We start from the raw sequence: 21,107 nt of genomic DNA, 5'->3' as shown, positions 1-21,107 counted from the left end.
ACCTAACATTTTGTTTGCGTTTATGTTCTTACAAATTTAGACAGTAAAATATTTGCTTATGGCAATGTCATCGGTTTTGTAGATAAATCAAATGTCAGTGGAAGTTTTCATTCTTTTCGTGTTAACTTTCAGCTGCGACTTTCCATTAAGAGTGGTTAATTTTTAATTATATTTCAGAAATAAATGCTGGTAGTGTTTTAACTTTAAAAATGAAAAGTAGACTATAAGTGGAGAAAAAAGAAATGAAAAATAAATCTATTCTTCTGAAAGAAATCTGTCAATAAAACTAAACTTGGTGTTTATAAATATATGTATCGATATATAAGTGCCTGTGCCAAGACTAACAACTTTTAACAGGGAAAAAAGTCAATGTACGTCGTCTATATTTCAAAGAAAAAGCACGCAGATTGGTATCCAGCATTTTGGGAAATCTTCCCGAAACAAATCGTTAAAAAATTAAATTTTAATATAAAATCGGATTAACAAAATTGAGAAAGGGATGTCTTCCACTACGTCAATCGTAGAAGTAATCCAACATTATCAACGTAGTATTGGCAGCAGTCAAGACGACGAGGCCAGGGTAAAGAAACGAAATTTTTTTTAAAATAAATTAACATTTTCAAGTTTCATATAGCTATATACACATACTACTCTTACTTAAATGGTTAAGCTTTTTTATATGAATAGACGCTTTGCTTAGTGTCGAATATCATCTACTGAAAATTTTATTGAATAATTCTGCCACATAGAACTCTCGCAAATCAAAAGAACTCTGAAGAAAGAAAAAGTTCCAAGTAACAATCACAAAACAGTGTATAAATATAAAAAAGTAGATGCTGTGTGTTTGCATGTGTGTTAGTGCTCATTGAAGACATGGTCGTATTCGTCGTAACGCGTTTACCACCATATTTTAACACCTTAAACTCTGCCGATAATATACAAAATCAATTTTGAATGAAAATATTCAATTTTTTTTTAAACGCTTACATACATTTGTGATAATTGTTTTAATTTCCTATAGCAAAAGACGCGTGCAAAAATCATTCCTTTTTTAACAGAAACTTTCTGTAAAATCAGCTGTTTTTCATTTGCCTAATACTTAAACAATATTCGTATGTGTTCGTATGAGATTATTTTCGTCAAAACACAGATGTTTTATTTTTAGCCGAAAACATTTGTTTGTTTTTATACATAGAGGTTTAGTTGTTTATTCTTTAGTCATATTTTCTTCTTTTATAAACTGTTGATTGATTTTTCAAACTCTTTTTGTTTGAAAATTATGCGCCTTTCAACCTTATCTAATTTTTTTGTGGATGCATGTTTTTATTTTTGTTGTATTTTGCTATTGATAGTTATTACGTACAAATTAAAATTACTCTTCACATGTTTGGATTTAGATGATATTTTATAAATTATATATATGAAAGAAAGTAGCTAGCAAAATACACACAAACTCTATTCATAGAACTAATTACCCTAGAAAGTAAAAAACTTAAGCAAAGAAAAACCAAAATCAACTTGAGAGTGAGTTAAAAAAAACGAGTTATTTAGAAAATAATTTGCAAAACAATATTGGTCGAGATTATGCTAAACATCATGTTTTTGGAGGTAGCATAATATGAATAAAGGGCAATGATAGCACATTATAAAGCCGAATTGCGGTCACACTTCAATGTTTTCGGAATTTTGACCTTGAAAATAACATATACAGTAAATAATACAAGATGACGAAAAAGATCAAGAAATTTATATAATTATAAGATTTAGTCGAACAATGAATTTTTCTGTACATTACAGCCGGAAATATAGAATTTTTGTGAGCATAAAATTAATTGCATTCTTGATTACCGCTAATATCAATTCCTGTTAGCCATGTCTGTTCGCATGAGTGTGCGTTTGTTGAACTTATCGTTATCAACTCTAAAGTATGTCCATAGAAATTAAATTCAATACAGTATTTTCCGAGCAACCTTTTCAGATTGAAATGGTAAAAGATCACATTCGATCCCTGGCTCATCTGCAGTTAACAAAAAAAAGAGGATTTTTCTTTTTAGTATGTCGACTAACAACTCAATGGTCGTGTCAAGTGCGGTATTCCGATACTCTATAAAGTCAATGCGTTAGGACTTAGGCTTTGAATTTATTTCTCTGACTAAATTAATTAAAATAATAGCAATAATATTTTTATTTTTTTTTTGATTATTTGCTTTAGCTTCTTTTCATTTTACTTCAACAACCTTAAATTTTCCGTTCATAGTTCAAACATAATCTAAATCGGACCAAGCTATATGGAATATTTTTAGTGTTCACAAACCGATATTTTAAAAATTTCACATACCTTGTAATATATATTAAATAAGATGACTTTAATTCACTCTCTCTCTCTCTCTTTCATTGGGCCAAAAAGCACTTATTGAAAACAAACATTGGGGTTGGGGCTGAAAAAAGAATCATCATCATCAAAGAATCACAATCTAGGAAAGAAATTTTGCATTTATAACCATAATCCCTTTGAACTACTAAGATCAATTTGACGGCCTGTTGAGTAACGTGTAATTATAAGGAAAAATATATACATATTAGGACGTTTTCAGTGTGCATGTCCGCATGTTACTAGCAAACGATCAGAAATCATTAATTTATTGTACTTCCACGTTTTCTGTGGCACACATGAATAGCGTTAAGAACCCGATTGTGAAAACCCTACATAAATTTTTCATAAGTTCCCAAAAAAAAAAAGAAGAATTTTCTCACCTTTTTGCATTTATTGATTTCAATAGCTTTTACATTGCATCAACAAATTGTATAAGCTGCCGATAAAAGTGGAACATCTACAGGAGACTGGGGTGGGAAAAACAGTGAACTCTTTGCGTAAATACAATGGAGAGATTGGCGTGGCAGCTAAAACACTAGTAACGAAATGGAAGGCCATGGTAGCAGCGGAAGAAGAGCCCGCGGATGCTGCAACTTCCACATCCAGTGCCCACAGGGAAAATGGACGAGATAGTGGTGAAAATGATGATGAGGAAAGTTATCATCGAAACAACTCTAGTCCTAAAGAAGAGAAAAAAGATAAGGAACAAAATATTGAGCAAAATTACAAAGATATCCGTAGTCATAGCAAAGATATATGCACGAAACCATCCTCTTTACTTGAAAATTCTAGTGATAAAAATGTGAAAAATTCAAACGAACAATACCATAAATCATCATCGTCTTCATCTTTAGGGAATGATAGAGGAAAGGATAAAGAGCGACATCACAAGAGTCGAAGCAGCAATGGCGGCAAAGATAGAGGACGAGATAAGGACAAACGAGACCATAAAGATAAACATAAGGAAAGAGATGAGGAAAGAGATAGAAAAGAGATTAAACCTAAACCTGAAACCACTACACGCATTACGTCTGGCAGCAATAGTAGTAGTAGTAACAATAAGAAGAAAAATGACGAAAAACATAAACATCATTCACAACAACATCGAGAGAAAACTGATAATCATAAGCACAGGGCAGAAAGTAAACAGAAAAGTTCTTCTAGAGATAACGAGAGACGTAAAGAAAGGTCTTCAAACTCTGCAAAAGAAGACGAATCTCCGGAAGGGAGTTGTGGGGCTACCTCGAATAAAAATGAAACTTCAGAGCGTAAACGCCGTCGCAACTCCGACGATGATTCGAATGACTTTCTGTCACCTCGGCCGAAAGTAGTAAAAATGAAAACATCCTCTAAAAAAGATTCAAAAATTGAAAATGAAAACGAAAATGACGAAGAGGGCGGATTTGATTCTTCGACCGGTGCCAACTTCGCTGATGTATTGGGCATGTTAAATGCCCCAACAAAGAAAGTTAAGAAATCGGTAAAGTCGTCATCATCACCGGCTAGTAGCACATCAAAATTATCGAGTAGCAGCTATAATAATTCAGCGAATTCGCCGTATAGCAGTAGTAGCAAAACAAGCGCGTTAAAAACTATGCCAACCTATAATTACACTCCTACTTCAGGCGTCTCAACACCAGTCTCAACGGTAGGTTTCGAAAATTGAGAAATGGACTTCGTGTGTGTAATGAGCTATATTTGATTACTTACAGAAACCTGATTTATTGGCGCCAACTGCCAAGTTGGAACCCTTGGATCCTAGCATTGCCCTAGAGCTACCTACAATATCTACGAATTATAAACCTATGCCTCTTAATCAAACTGTAATGGATTGTGTCTTCAATACCAATATGTCAAGTTCTTCAAAGCCAATACGCACTTTAACAGATGCGGAAGCCCTTAATCATGGTATCTCCTCGAAAACTATGCGGTACGAGAGTAATATTAAATTTTTCCTATTTTGGGTTGAGAGCTTACTATGCATTTTCTTTCGACAGAACGAAAATTTACTCTGGTGCCAAAACTGGACAAATTCTCCAAGTACCTTCTTTGTTTGATTTATGTATACGGATATTACAAAAAAATATTGATGGTATAATTATTACATCCTATATAGCTTATAGTACGCATATTAGTCAATTCTCTATTGTATTTTATTTTTGAAGCTTTGGAGTATACGGGTGGAGTACCATTTGAAGTTTTAAGACCGGTATTAGAAAGAGCTACTCCACATCAGTTGTTGGTCTTTGAAGATTATAATCCTTACCTCATGGAGGATAGTGATGTTCTATGGCAATTACATGTCCAAAGAAATTATCGTACCCAGAAACGTTTGGAGAACGAGTCGTGGCGTGAAATGTATTTGGTAAATAATCCATATAATAATTTTATTAAAAACTAATAGACATAAGATGTACAAGCATTTCTTTGTTCGCTTTTCTCAAAGCGCTGTCAAGAGGATCAAGAACGTAAACTTAATTATTTGGCTGATAGCATTAAACAATCGCAGAAAATTGCGGCCGCTCCGGTCCGTAAGACTCAGTTAGCGTTTGTAGATTCTATGGTGAAGCCTCCACGTAATATTCAACGTAAACAAGAACAATTTGGTACCCAAGCGAAGCTGGTAGCCACGCCAGCTGCTCGGGTAGCAAGCTTATCAAGTGTTACTCCTAACGCGGCCAAAACTGATGACGTTCGCTTAAAAGTCGCTTCAAGTATTAGAGATCACGCTCAAGTTTGTAAGTAATTCTGTCACATTATTGTTACTTTTCCTAATAGGCTTCCCTTCTTCAGCTAGTGCTGCTACCGTTCGTCCCAAAAAAGCCCCACTCATGCAAAAAACTTTGCAATTTATACGTGGTCGTCATAAACGTTAAAATTATGTTATGAATATTCTCAGTTGAAATGGTTTTTTTTGTTTTTTTTTTTTTTAGATTAAACATAAGTGCAGACACCTAAGTTAGGCAAATATTAAGCGGAAATGCTTTTTTTTCCTTTTTCCTTAGACTTAATATTTATCAGGCATTGTATCTCCGGAATACGTAAACAAACTATAGTTTTTAAATGTTTTTTTAATTTATTCTTTTTTTATTTACAAATTAACAGAACAATATTTTCCTATCTAGTGTTAAGAAAATTTAGGAATTTCTGTTTATTTATTAAATTATTTAGAATAACCTACGACATTCACATCACAGTTTTTCCCTTTTTTTTTTTTGTTTTTTTCCTCAATTAAAAAATCGACATGTGTTCGACTGTTTATTATCCTACACGGTACACACAATACACACTTGACATCACTTAATAATGAATGAATTACTTAAATCGAAATAATCTTCTTGTTAAGTTACGGCTTTTAGGCATGCATCCGTGTTCAACGGATACAAATGTCTTGCAATTGTAATATACGTTTTAAATTTTATAGTTCAGGTAGGAAATAGGGATATTTTGTTGAAAAAAAAAAGAAAAGAAGATTTTTCCAGACACATGTCTTAAGCAATGGTCATTAGAAAACGAAGAAAGACGAACAAATTTTTATCATCACCCATACGTCTTTACATAAAAGAATTCCTTTACTCGTATCGTTTGTGTCGTAAAGAGAGGAGGGATCTTTTTTTTATGTTAACGTCTTCTGCGTTTTATTTGTAAAGACATTCACGTTAAATTTTTATGCCCTAAACGCAATTTTCTAATATTAAAATTATATAAACATATATATTTCTAATTACATAATTTTATATGCTTATACATAAGCATAAGGTGAATATATAATATATTTGCGTAGAAAGTTTCTTCCCTTTTCTCTATAAGATTTTAAATTATCACGAAATTATTTTGCTGTCAGATTTTAATCAGATATTATTTACCCTCTTATCTAAAATTGTATATTAAAGTCAATTTGAAAGCAAAAAAAAGAAAACAAAAAAAAAGAGGCGAATAGTAATAAATTATTGGAAGAAGGAGAAAAAATGTATTCTCACTCAGATCTTTAAACAATTTTACAGGAAAAACTGTCATCAGTTATTATCTACTAGTCGAAGAAATTATTGATCACATCGAGCAAATAAACCACGAAAATGTTCACAATAACTCCCCATCCCCATTCCCAACACCCTTATCCGATATTTTATGCTTTCGCCGATTCACAAAGTTATAGGTTGCATGAAGCGATTTCTAGATTTATTGAAACTGTGTAAAAGATGTATGCATATAAATAAATCTACGCAGGCCAAGTGCCGCCAAATGTCAATATCAATAGATAAATGCGTTGTTTTAATCGTTCGCAGTAGCTATCGAATGTTCAGAGACGAGAACTATTCGTAGGACTGGAATTTTGCAAAGCAAGTTGCAATCGATACTTTTTCGTATTTCGTATTTATTAGCGTGGAACCGACTTGCCTCAACCTAACGACAGATTTCATTGAAATCTGTCAAAGAGCATCGGCTATACATTAAGCTAAGAGCCACTTGGGAGTTTACGTTTTGGCCTGCATTGGGATTTTCGCTATGAGAACATAGACAACCTGTATATGTTTGGTATAAATAAATTATTGTTCTGTTGTGCTAATTCTATAAAATTATATTGAATTTTTCAACAGAAAAAGAACTGGAACTAACTACAATAATTATATTGTATATAAATAATAATTCAATATATTAATAATTCAATAAAAAGCTAATAAATAATTTTAAATAAATATCAGTTTATTTTATTTAAACACGTGCTATACATGTCTGTATCAGGGAATGCATTTCAGCGATCGCGTAAGGATTGTGAGCTCATAGATATTTAGCGCATACTTCTAGTAGTTCTTGTTGTTTTTTATAGTGCGGTCGAAAAAATGTGAATGGGATAAAATACTGGAGGATTTTAATATGTCTTATTCTCTCCGCAACTATGGATCTATTACTTATAAGTATAAAAAAGTGAGTTGTTATGTAAATAAATAAGTAATAATAAAAAATGTAGGCGTGCGAAAAGAAGAGCAAAACATTTACAACGTTTTTTGTTTGGGTCGATTTTATATTATTGGCAGTCTCTTATACAAATTGCCCAAAGTATACTTTAACTTAATACATTTTAATATAGCTATTTGCTAAATTTATAATATATTTTAATCGTCAAACGTAAGCTGAGCCTACAAACGATATTAAAAAATAAATAAATCACAGCCCGTTTTTTAACTACGAATTTCAAATTCATTAAGAAAAGTTTTGCCAAAAACTCCATTTTCTGCCTTAGTTCTTGTGACTGCGCTGATTTTATAATGACAGCGAATCAAATTTACCTTTTGCGGGGTATAGTTTCAGTAATTGTTAAACCTTTTGATTAATATCTATCAGAGTAAATAATCTTTAAATTATTTGCCTTGTTATTTCTCGCTTCCTTGTGTCTGACGTGCGTGTCTGTTACTCCTGTCATTACAACATTTTCACCTTTTAGCATAGAATCAACTAAGTCGTAGTGCAGTTCTGCCTCCAAACAATAATCGATCGATGTATACTCATAATGTAATACATCCAACCGTGCCGCGGCCAATTCTATAATTTGCTTGACTTTTAAACAGGTAAAAGGTGAAAAATGAATTTTTATGAAACTTGGCTTAGACATACAGCGAAGAGTTTTACAACTATTAAGCCGTATAAATTGGAAATCTACAAGAGCAAATACGCATGACGCTTTCCCCTGAAGCAAATCGTGTAAAACTTCTTTTTTGAAATTATTTTACTGAATTTTTAGGTTACTTCCTTTACTGTCTATGACAAAATGCTACAACATCCGCCGTTTGCAGAGGTATACCCAGAACACCCAGAAAAGGAGGCGGATAAGCGGACATCCCGACTTATGTAATTATCAATCACATTTAACTTTATAAACACTTGGACTTACTCCCTGGTCCAATGCTTGATCTTGTTTCGAAGCACACACCCCTACACTACCCATAGACCTCACCACACCGCTCACGTAGTACAAATGATCCATTTCCTTATTCCTCGTATTACCACAAGTTTGAGAGGCGTATAAATAATGCTATTCTGTTCCAAATTTGCGCTATCTGGAATAGCTAATAGGAGTTTCAATGGCAAAAGCTTGAGTGATTTGTTCGGAATCTTCGGGAACGGTGCAAATCTGATATATCAGAAAGCTGGATGGAAAATGAAAAATCTCCAGCAAGCCGCAGCGAAGCTTTAGATGGTTGCATAGTACCCCATTTAAATGTTCTGAGCAATACAAAAAATTAATTTAAAGCACAATAAATAATTTATTGTATAATCTATGTATGTTTTAGACAAATTTTATTTGAATGCTGTTAAATGCTAATTACTCTTAATTATTCTTAAAACTTGTTGAAATTTTCTAACATTTTATAGGACCTAACGTTTCATCAAATGATCATTCATCATTCTTGTTATCATACAAATACAATTTCCTATCTAGTTAAAACTCAAGAACAAAACAATTGACAATACAAATAAAATAAAATACATGTCAAACACTATAAAAATCTAGTAAACTAAATTTAATTTAATTACAAACCAAATCTAGTTAAGTCTGAAAATACAAAAATTATAAAAATTTAGAAATGAAAAACTGCAAACCAAATATCATTAAAAACTAGGTATACAAAGCTATAAATAAACACTAAATACTTAAGAAAATTGTTAACGTCTATCAACACATTAACAATTTTCTCTCTAAAACGGTTAGGGTGTAGCGTAATCGCATACCGTCATATGCATCCACTTTGATGTGCGACAGAATTATGCTGAATTTGCATAATTCTGTAGCAAAAAGAAAAAAAAAATTTTGTCGCACTTCAGGCGCCCCAATTAATTAGTGATTACGTTAGCATTAAGTCACCTGTTGGAATTAAGTATAAATAGTGAAAATTTGAATAAAGAAATTTAATTGTTATCAGACAATTCAAACAACAAGCGTTTAACTCGCTAAGCTAAAATACAAGGCGTTCAATCCACCTAAGCTCAAAGTTTAGGGACCGTCTCTTGTCGAGACTTATAAGCAGTATAAGAGACGGACAGACTTGGCGCTTATGAAGCCGAGAAGCTTAGGGGTAAACTACGGTACACTTAATCACACTTTGGAAAAATGGCCAGAGAATCTTTCCAATAAACACAATGATTTGTAAGCCCCAAATTTTATTATACTACTACATGAATATCATTATTAATTTCGGTAGGCATTCTACATACGGTATCTACATGCTCAATTTTTCTGAATAGTCGGCTAGGTTAAAACCGCGATTGGCGACTCCGTGTTCAAGTGCAGCAAGGTTTACTTTCGTTGCAACTATGGTGACCGTTCAGTCGGTAAAGGCATAATAATTACCGATTGGGCATCACCCTCTATTGAGTCTAGATCATAAAATTTAAAACTAAATATATCATGATTGTTCGATAAATCATCGGTAGTAGCCGAGAGACCGAAGAAATAGCCCGTAGATAATTCTACATTGTTGACGACAAAGCAGTTCTTCCATTCGCCACAGTTCTCCGTATCGGTCGACACAGATAAAATGTTATTTTTGTAGCGTATACTGATGTGCGTGTCAAAATTGTAATTACGAAAGCGTACTTCGCAACCGGCTAATTGGGTATTTGTTCCATCACGGTCGCGATCATAGCTTCAAGCGGAGTTGTTAACCATCGCGCCTAAATATGGATGTTGGTGCTGAAAATCAAATTTAAAAGAAAAGATGACAATATTCTTGACTGTATAGTGTTTCCATACATTGTGAGGAATTAATACAATCTATATAAAATGAAGAGAATCTCTGAAATAATGAAGGTATAAAAACTTACATTATGAGGTCCACTGTGATTACTATAAGTGTCTAATATATAATATAACTACTAGACCAGAAAAATGATCTTTACTACCGAAAACTGGCCCTGGTTCGTTGCTTGGCGTACCATATGGGAAAACCGTCACCAAATAATTCTGTACATTTGCCGTGAACTTTAAAAGTCACATGAACTTCTCAATTCACAGTTATGCATGGCTGAAGTTATTAAAAAAAAAAAAACGTTGAAAAATCATATCGCATAACTTGAACTTTTTATTCCATCGGAAAATTCCAAATAGTTCCACTTTTTGATTGCTAGTCTGGTGTCAGACTAAAAGCCACTGATTCTCGCATAATATTTTAGCTGAGTTTAATGGAAACAACACTTTCTAAATTCACAAAAAATTACTGTATTCAGAACTTTGCCCATAACTTTCACAGCGTCTACAGAATTTTGCCATTCAGCGAAATTCGGTTTTGACGTTGTGTGATGAGATATCCTATTTTTTTACACAAAGCATGGCCAAGAACCAACAGCCGACCATGCTTATGTTCCAATTAACGTTGTGGTAAAGCGTCCAAGCATTCTTTAACATTAGCGTCAAATTCTCGATCATCGAGTCCGTAAGCCCATAACTCAACTTGAGCTACTTGTATACGCATTATTTCCGCGACATCTTAAAGCAACGAAGAGGCCAACAATTCTGGAGCAGCGTTTAGTAAATTATGTAAGCACAAAAGATTTGATTCGCCTGCAACAAAACAAAAGGATTTCCAACTGAACTCTATGAATAAAATAAAAAAAAAGAAGAGATAATACATCTTTTGGCTTCCACACTGCGTTTAACAAATTGTACATATTGATATAATTCATTATTATCTGATTCTTCGTAGTTACTGATAATGTAGCGTTTGAGCTTGTTGAGGTATTTTACATCACCGGGAACACAGACGGCACCGGCAGTATCCCACAAGCATAAGCGTAAATAATCTAGTACCTGGCAAAGAAATAAAGAAGAAGAAGAATATTAGAGCAACACACTTTTTCTATCGTTATCTCATTTACCTCTTCGTAGGTATCTAAAGAAATCAGATCCAAAGCGGTTAATCGGGTTTGACGGCGGGGTGAAACAAAAGCTATGGTGGATTCCGTTGGCGAATAAGAGCGTATTGCTTGGAATGTCGGCCGATTCATAGTGGCCATCCGTGGACAGTAATGTTTGCCTGCAAATAAATGATTAAAGAAAAGTTAGAGAAGTTATCCAATTCGGTTTAATTACCGGAAAACCCAATGTTTGAAATTATATAACCCCATTTCCTTAATATCCAACCAATTGGCGAGATCTTGAGCGTTGGCCAAAGCAGTAGATAAAGCAACGATACGTACATTGCATCCGGTGCGTGACATAATGAAATTCGTACGTGACACAATCACTTCAATGACAGGACCTCTGTCTTCTCGCAGTAAATGTATTTCGTCTATAACAATTAGTACAACACCCTGTACATATTCTCTTGTCTGCCAAGACCGGCTGATATCATCCCATTTTTCTGGTGTGGTAACTATCAGTTGAGAATCCAATCGCTAATTCTTTTCTTAACCAAAGCTTTCAAAGGCGCAATATAAACAACCTTAGCTCTTCCATAATTATTAAGCGTTCAAAGTATGGCGATTTCCGCCACTATAGTTTTACCTGAACCTGTGGGTGCGCCCAGCAAAATGTTATTACCGGTATGATAAAGACAATGAAAGACTTGAGTTTGTATAGGATTGCAATGCGCACAATTCTATAAAGATTCGTAGACTGGATATTTCAGAGCACTAACAGCTAAAGGTTGCAGCGGTAAAAGTTCAGTAAGAGGGGGATGGTGTTTCGGTAGCACTATGTGCTTAAAAGTTAATGGAGTCGACGCATTACTACCCAGCCAAATGTCAGTCGCTACTCGAATATAATATTGTGACGTAAAGGCTCTTTGAGAGGTATTGTCATCACCAGTTTTTGTGGTTTTCGGCCGTAGACAAATTTGCGCGTGGCCTAAAAAGTGTATTTTAACATGAAGAAAGCACGTAGACCGAAATTATTTATTTTTGTAATAGAATTGTAATTGCGGATTGGTAAAAATACCTGGAACAATTCAGAATGATAGATAAAATTGGATTCGGGATCTTCAATCCATAACTAAAAATTTTGACTTGTTTTACCATGTACCCGATCATTGCAAACAAAGTCTGGCCATATATTGATTTTAATACCTAACACTGTACGCGTTATGGGCTGCAAAGTGGCATCAACACTGGGCATGGGCAATTCTTTGGCTGCACGTAAGAGTTGCTCAGCTTATTTACTGCTACTTAATATCCTTCCCAGGAAAGAAAATTTGTCTTTTTATGCTGAGCAATTTTTATTGTCTTATTGTGTTTTAATCTGAAATTATATTGAAATAAATAATTAAGTTATAAATGACAATCAATAAAGATAAATGCAAACTTACCATTGGAATGCAAGGAATATTGCGAGGAGGATGGAGATTGTGCGCGGAGGAACTTACGACTACGTGATGTTGGTGTTCATTTTCTCCCTGAAATTTATTCCGGACAGTAACATTACCAGCACGAAACCGAGAAAATTTCTCCGGTGCAGCTCACTTCTGCTGCATGATCCTGATCTTCGGAAAAAAGGAATTCGTCTCACTATTGTTGCCTGTAGACGCATGCCTATATTCTTTGCGAGCGTGTGCTGTCTCATGGTCGCGTAGAAGATCTCGTACCCTTTCTGAAAAGCTTCATGGACAGATTCTGTTGGAAAGGCCGGTTTTAGATATTTCGAGGTCCACGTTAAGCTATTCAGTTTACTTCTGGCTTTCTTCGTTGTCGATTGCCGCTTGGAGTGTTGCGACCTGCGCATCGCTCATCGCTTGCATCTAAATGGCTAACCACCATACCTTGCTGTAGGCCGACATCCAGCCTCTCCGTTGCCAGTAAGAGGAACCTTTCGGTCGCATTTCTGACACTATCGACAAGACATTGAGATCAAAATGGTCTTTTTTGTCTCCTATTTTTTTAAAAATTGCTTTCACTATATGGGGATAATCGTACAAAAGCCGGATGCAGTGTGTGCTGCCGTCTGCCCGCTTTCTATTGTATCCCTTGTTTCCAAATATTCGGGTATGCTGTATGTTTGCCCGATTTCGGTCGCAGACGACAGCTCTCACGTCCAGCCCCATCTCTTCAGCCGCTTTGATGTTTTCTTCCAATACCGGCCCCATTTTTTCTGACTTGTCTTCGTTTTCTTTTTGTTGGAATAATCGCAACCCCGCATCGCGTCATCTGCTCGCGAGTAGACCGCCGCGTAGTTGGTGTACACCTCGTCAAAATGGACCTGTACTACTCTGTCTTGTTCGGTCAGTCGAGCGAATTTTGAATAATTTGACTGCTGTCGCCTTGCAGCCTGGGGTGACGTAGACGGTCTGTCGTAGTTCTCATTACGGACCTCGCAGTCCTTTAGAAATTTGTCCAAGAGGCTCCTCGGCAACGAAGTAGGTGTTTTATTGATTGATTTTGGCGTCATTATCATTTCGTGTGGAGTAGATCGCCCGGTCGTCGATCCTGGCGATGTCGCAGTTGAAGATATTTTTGAAACAGTTTCAAATGTCAGTTCGTGTATCATGCGCTTCAGTCCCAACAAAACACCATCTATGATGGATGTATTCAGCACCTTCTCACCCTCTTCGAATCTACAAAATTTTTCTTTCGCCAGACGCATATCTTCTTTAGCAGCCTTTTCACGTGCTAAAAGTCTCCTCATGGTTTTAGCTGCCTGCTTACATCTCACATTGGTAAACATAATCCCTGAAAAAATCGTTAAGATATATATATAGATATATAGCGGAAGCATACATTGCGCAGTATATTTAAGAAAACCGACATATATTGACAGTTTATTATTATTATTATTACTATTAATTTCGCCAGAGAAGTAAATTCTAAGACTAAACTCTTAAAAGTACTAGCATCTAAGGCTATCGGCTTATATTGACAGTTTAATTAATAGTATTATCCTACATATAAAAATAGATACTTATTAAGCTAAATTTAAAAAAAAATAAAAAAATAAAACAAATTTTTTTTGGAATTCGATTTATTGACCAAAAAAATTTACAATATTTGCAAAATAACACAACACTACAAAGTAATAAAAATTCAAAATCTTAAAAAAGCTTAAATGTAAGTTTCAAATGAATATTAATAAAACTCTATAAACTAAGACTATAAGGTCCGCCTTTGTTTTTTCTTTTTTGTGTTGTTTCTATTTATTTGTTTTTTGTTAATTTTTTTAATTACTTTTTTAAATTGTTAATTTTTTGCATGTGTACCTTTTTTTTGAACGAATGATAACGTTTGAATAATACCCGGAAATCAGAAATCGTATATCAGTTGCCCCAGCTACGGCGTAATTTAGAAATGGACAATCTGCGAAACATCCAACATTCCAATATAAAACCACCAAATCGATTCCAAATAATACCCCACAAACATTTCACCAATCCCGCGATAATTGAATAATGAATATCCTTTTTTTTACAGCGTTGGAAACGAGCGCTCAAACTTCATTTTTAAAAAAAAGGCCATGCTGAAGGAAGAGAAATTGTGAAATTTTGTTTTTAATTTTAATTTTGTATTATTTTTTTTTCAGCTCCAAAATCGCGCAATACGCCGCCACTCCGACATAGACATGCGACGAGATTTCAGAAGAAGTGAGGGCCGAGAATCGCGGCCAGAAGAGCCCACGTCTAGGCGCTGAACGCGTAGGCGTAGCCGGTCAGTTCAGGAGGGGGAAATTCGCCCACAATCGGCGGGTCGCTGTAGGCGTGGTATAATAATACATAATAGTATTACATAAGTATTATTATGCATAAAAAATGTAAGTAATGATATTTATAATGATTTTAATGATATATATTTTGTCATTATTTGTAGGTGAACCACAACCACCACATCAACAACGGCTGATGTCAATAATCCAAATTCGCCGCAAATTTATAATTTAAATGATTTTTCTGGTCTTAATAAAATAAAAATTATTATGTCTGTGGCTTTCATTATTCCATCAATGTTATGGATTATTGTAAATGCTCAATTACGCTTCAACGCCGGTCACATTAAATACGAACCATTGCCTACAACTTTAGATAACTTTCATATCGTATTAGGTGTATTGGGTGTTGTCTTAGTGTGGCTGTTGGCGATTCCACTCCGTTATGTCTGGAAGTCAAATAAAGAAAAATTGAATCCTAAATTATTTACACCATTTGTGCGACGATTCTTAACTAAACGCAGTATAGAAATGGAAGAAATGCAGTAGTAGTAGTAGTTTTTATATTAATTCAGATTTGTTCAAGGCTTCAAAGAAACCTTTTTAGCATACCTGAGTTCGAAATTTCAACGTATGGCGCTCGGTCTTGCATATCCTACACCCATAGTACAGTTATTCGCTTCTTTTGGTAATAATACACCAAAAAGTACACATTATTTTCACTCAAAGCCATATTTTTAATGAAAGCCCGTCTATTCGCTTCATTTAACAGTTTGCGTTTTGTAGTAGTACGTAATGCAAATTCCTTAATTTTTTTTTTGCTGAAATGCTCCCAGAAATTATTAAGACGTCATAAGACATCTTATATAAAGTGAGGGAAGAAATAAACCCATCTGGTTCAAATTATATTCACTTAATTTTTTTATTTAATTACTATCATGAGCAAATTTTCATCGCAAAAAACTTAACTATGAGACCTTTTTGCCATATAGCGATTTACGTTCCATGAGAATGCCTATTTCTTGTGGTATTCAAAAAATAGTCTTCCACATGCGGTAAAGTCGATTTTTTTTTATCAATTTACTATTATGTGCCCACTTTCGCCATGATATATTGGAAATTTGATCTTTTTACCATTCTTTTTACCAGTCTTAGTTTCCGCAGACACAGTTATATGAGAGGGGGTACAAAAAGTTGCGCCAAGCGGCCTAAAATTTTCACACCAATTTAGATAACCGAAATGCTAGTACTCAGTCATTTTTGCCGAGAAATTTTGAAAATTGCAACATTTTTCCATAAAGCGACGTTTCACAATAACGCCTGGCCAAAAAAGTGGACCGATCCGAACAATTTTCAAGGCATTCGTCCTTGAGCCAAACTTCTTCAAAATATATCATAAATAGCGACCTGCGGCTTGAACTCAAATATGGGCAGGCTTTGAACGGATAAACGGCCTTAAGGGTTTAAATCGATTTAGGAAATGATTCTGAGTCGATGGGTAAAATAAAAGGTGGGTGGTCCGACCTAGCATGATATATCGCAATAGTTACGTGATACGTATTACTTACGATTATCAAACGCAATAGCAATGCTTGAAACTGAATTAAAAGATAGAAAAGCTCGGATATCGAATAAAAGTATGGAATCCAAGTTTAGAACAACCGCAACCAGACCAATGTTCGAAAAAGACTATGATACTGGAAAGAAAGATACAAAGGTTCGCATGGAATTCAAATTTAAAAATATGGCAAAGAGCAGTGCACAAGCCGACCAACCCAGAGTTTTCAAAACGGCTAATGGCAACTACGTGCTTATAACTGAAAAAGGGAAAAAACGTATGGAAGCCTTTCTAAATGAATTTCACGAAATTTATGATGATATTGAGAATAATTTACTTTGTATATAAAACAAAGTTATTTCTAAAAAGCGAAACATGCTGTGTGGAAAAAAGCTTACAATACATCTTTTACAAGCAGGAAAGAAGAAAGAATGTACGATTATCCCAGTTGTAACACCAAATTGTCAGCAGTTGCATGTCCACAGACCGATGGTATGCCGTTGTTGGCTCTTGACGATGAATTGAAACAAACTTTTTTAAATGGTCCAATACTGTGTCCAAAAAAGCTCCCGTCGTCATTAAACCCAAAATTTAATTATAGGCCACCCCAACTCTGTGAGACACCCAATAGAAACTCACGACAAACCGAGACTACGACACCAGAATTAGGGGAGTTCGTCAAAAATGCCGTTGAAACAAGTACACCACGCGGAAATTGCCAGTATATACTCATGGGATATTAATCGATTTTCAAATTTTTGTAGTTTTATCTGCTGTAGTTTATGAATAATTAACAAGGAACGCAATTTTTAACAACACATTGTAGGCGTGTCCTTCGATCGATATGCGCCATTTTCAATACCAGCCTCTGTACAATAATATCGAATGCTTCTGCCAGCTTAATTTTTATCGTCAAGAGACAAACAAAGATTACATAGATGGGCAGACAGCCAGCCGGACGTACATAATTCGATTTATAATTAGATGCTGATCAGGAATGTATATACTCTCAAGTTTCCCTCTTGCAAACGCGATGGACGGAAAAATTACAAATGAGCCTTTCTCTTCGCCTCTTCGTCTGTCCGTTTGTACTTTTGTCCGTCTATCTGCCAGCCCGTCCGTCCAATGCCTGCCCATATGAATTTGTGTTCAAGCTCTAGGTCGCAATTTCTGCGATATTTTAATGAAATTTGGTACACCGCCGTACTTTGGCCCAAAGAAGAACGCTATTGAAAATGGTTTAAATCGGTCAATTTTTTCTACAACTCCCAAAATAAATTGAAAATTTGTGTCATGTTTATTAATTCGTAGTAGTAAATTGGCATAGATATCAGTCTGTTCAATCTGTCAGTCGCCCTATTTTTTGAATATCACCGCGTTTATTATTCGATATTTTAGTATTTATTTCTTAAATGTTTTAAACTCTATTTAAAGCGTCCCACGTGATTGTTGGCCTTCGGGGATGTGTTAATTGTCCAAACGCAGCTACTCCGGCTGCGTACAGTAAAATAACACTCAAAGCTGCGTAGAGCGACGTAAGCTCAAAGGACGATAAACCATGGAATTGTGGGTTCGTTATTTGACAGAATGAATACTCAAAACTTTCGCAAGCATTTTAACAGGTGTTTATAGTAAACATAGTCGAAGTAGTAGTAGTAGTACTGACATATGGCAACATAAATGTGTAGACGCATACGTATGTGTAAGGCAAGTAAATAAATAAATTGGTTACAGTCGATGCATCGTCACTTAGTTATTACTTGATGTTTGTTTTTTGGTTTATTCCAAGCGCCACCACACCAAGTCCGTATTCGAATTGTGCCAGCACACCAGGTGCGAGTCAAGGTTTTTTTCTAGCGCCTTGAGAGCTACTTCATGGCATATTGCTTGAATTTCCGCACCTGAATAGCTCTCAGTTTCTTTTGCTTAGCGTAGAGATTTCAACGTCATCGGCTAAGGGCAAGATTTCCTTGCGCGCTTTCTCATCTGGCAAACCCACAGGTGGGATGTACATTAAAATACCTTGCGGGGTTTTATACTCATTCTCTTTCTTTGAACGTTATATTAACGCCACATAAAAGAATTAAAAATGTCGATTAGAAAAGTATTTATTGTATCAGAAAACCATCTCAAACGATTATTTAAATACATTTTATCAATAGACAACTGCTCGAAAGGGCCGACGTTCCAGAAGTCGTGATCTGCTTAAAAATACTACATCTTCGTCCCAGACCTCACAAAGCTTAACTTCGAATTCTACTAATCATGTCAGTCAAGGGACTTCATTTAAGAACAATGACCTATGCATCGATATTACTTTACCAGTAACTTCGTCTACTAGCAGCAACAACGCATATGCGGTCGCCGGCTTAACCGAAGCATTTTCACGTTTTGTTTCATCTCCGTACCACTGTGAATAGAAGTATTTGAATTGGCAACCCTTTTCAATTCTAGTATTTTTTTTTTAATAACTATGTGTTTTCACATATGCAACGAAAGCTGATAACGGTTTCTGCAAATTAACTGAAATTTTACAGACGTGCATTTCTTTCTCTCTTTCATACAATCTGTCATTTCAATTTTGACCGCGGATAAAATAAGATCGTCAAGTAAGAAGTAAAATAGTTTTCTTTTTTAATATTTAAAATTTTTTTAAAAATTAAATGAAGAGGCTTTATTTAAGTCTTAGGAATGTACTTAATAGAAGACGTGACGAATTCTCCCAACAAGTGAAAGATATTTGTCATAAAATCATAAAACTAAAAAACGTATGATTGGATTGAAAAGTGAGCTAGCCGGTTTGCTGGGCGAAAGTATTCGCGCGTATAAATGTCCATTTTAACTGTTACTAATGTAAGTTTTCATATGCCGCATCTACTAAAGGAATTGAATAATTAAATGAAAACTATCTTTCAGCCATGGCATGGTAAGATGTAATAAGTAAGGAATGGTCAATCACGCTTTTCTAGTCTGAAACGTCAACGCATTATCAAAACAACTATAACAAGATTAAGTTTTTTTTTTTTTTATTTTGAATATTTACATCAAGAAAACTTTTGGGCGCAATCATAACATTCCTTAGCTTTAGAATCTGGCATCCAGAAACGATGCAAGTCCGTTTCTTTATAATTACGCAAATCCTTCATAATTATTAAAACACATTTATTAAATAGACATTTTTTACATATTTAGAAAATAATGTTAGCTTACATTGTTTTTAGAAGCTACCAAATTTCTCAAACGTATTAAGACATTAACCGTACTACGACCTTCGCTATGGTCCAATGGCAATGAATCGACTTTTTCTCTTGAAATAGAATTTTCGTTTATAGACGAACTGATCAAGATTGCTGTAAGAGCCTCACCACTCAGCAATTGCAAAAAATGAATCAAGAATTCCAAAATGGAAAAATGCAAACACTTTAAAAACTTTATTTTCTTATAAAAAGTATTTATTACAGACTCAATACGAAATACAATTCCTTATTTCAATGCTGGTATTAGTGCAGGCACCTTCAGCGACTTGCATGTACGTTGTGTGGGGATGAGCAATGCGCATAAATTCTGATAAATCGGCCATAACGTATCGGACAGGTCGTCAAAGATTTGCACAATCTTACGTTTGCCCTGGTGATGCTGGTTATACAAGTTATGCAAAGAGCGCAGCGCACAGGTGCAGCAACGAAATTTTCTGGAAAGCATCAATTTGCATTAAACAATTGTCGTCAATGTTTTGCGCAAAGTGCGTTTACCGCCACTCTTCTCGGCAATAAGCGATCCAAGAAAGTACGGACGATATACAGTTGAGTAGAGGACGGTCCAGGCGACATGTTTCGTAACCTCAAGAAATTAAATAAATTTCTTTGTACGTTCCAATGCAATTTTCCGCCGGAGATGCATCATCACCTCCCTTTGTTGACTTGCATACTTGGAAAATATTGTAAATCTATGTACCATTAATTTGTAATTACGTAGGTGATATTTTTGCTGTATATCTAATTCATCTTTAAGATGGATCATCTCCTCTTAATATCTCAGAATAAATTTAGTACGAAATTCCCTCCGTGTATGACACAAATTACATTATATATTACATTATAAAATGGAAAGACCAAGTTTCTGGGAAGGTCTTGAAGTCTGCATGAAATTCATTAAAAGATTCCAGGTATTTCGTCGATTGTGAGTAGTCAATTTTTTCAGACGTACACTCACTCGACCTTAATAAAAGTTAAGTCGATCAAGAGTTTGGCCGATGATTGCTGTTTTTTATCATCTTCACCATGTATCCGGATATTGGTTGATTGAAAGTAGAATTTGATTTATTAATGCATCCAATGACACACCGTTTATGGAACTTCTTTATGGAACTTCTACTTTTCGCAATGTTTGTACATTTCCAAACGTTCAGTTCTTAAGCAGCTGCGCGTTTGTTAAAAGCTGTTCTAAGATAACGAACTAATAACGGAAGTGAAATTTTGTTTTCAAAAATTCCAAAAATATGTCAAGATTAAAAAAAAGGGTAAGACTTTTATTTGGGTTTATTAAAAGTTTCGAAC

The 21,107-nt window shown here is 34.9% G+C and overlaps 1 protein-coding gene and 2 pseudogenes across 1 annotated transcript; 1 reads left to right on the top strand and 2 right to left on the bottom strand.

Moving 5' to 3' along the window:
* The first annotated feature begins 110 nt into the window (after nucleotides 1-110).
* On the top strand, nucleotides 111-5,806 carry LOC119640127 (transcription elongation factor B polypeptide 3). Its single transcript, XM_038037963.1, has 7 exons — nucleotides 111-580; nucleotides 2,781-4,022; nucleotides 4,087-4,304; nucleotides 4,372-4,466; nucleotides 4,540-4,739; nucleotides 4,821-5,112; nucleotides 5,168-5,806. Exons 1-7 carry the CDS (start codon nucleotides 500-502, stop codon nucleotides 5,248-5,250), a joined length of 2,211 nt encoding a protein of 736 aa, XP_037893891.1. The 5' UTR covers nucleotides 111-499; the 3' UTR covers nucleotides 5,251-5,806.
* A 3,877-nt stretch (nucleotides 5,807-9,683) lies between these two features.
* On the bottom strand, nucleotides 9,684-10,609 carry LOC119640175 (annotated as a pseudogene).
* Nucleotides 10,610-10,737: 128 nt separating this feature from the next.
* Nucleotides 10,738-13,985, bottom strand: LOC119640174 (annotated as a pseudogene).
* Between the last annotated feature and the right edge of the window lie 7,122 nt (nucleotides 13,986-21,107).

This window comes from Glossina fuscipes, unplaced genomic scaffold (assembly GCF_014805625.2).
Source record: "Glossina fuscipes isolate IAEA_lab_2018 unplaced genomic scaffold, Yale_Gfus_2 115, whole genome shotgun sequence".
Taxonomy (NCBI): domain Eukaryota; kingdom Metazoa; phylum Arthropoda; class Insecta; order Diptera; family Glossinidae; genus Glossina; species Glossina fuscipes.
The sequence above is the reverse complement of the archived record's forward strand: the minus strand, read 5'-3'. Positions and strand labels throughout refer to the sequence as shown.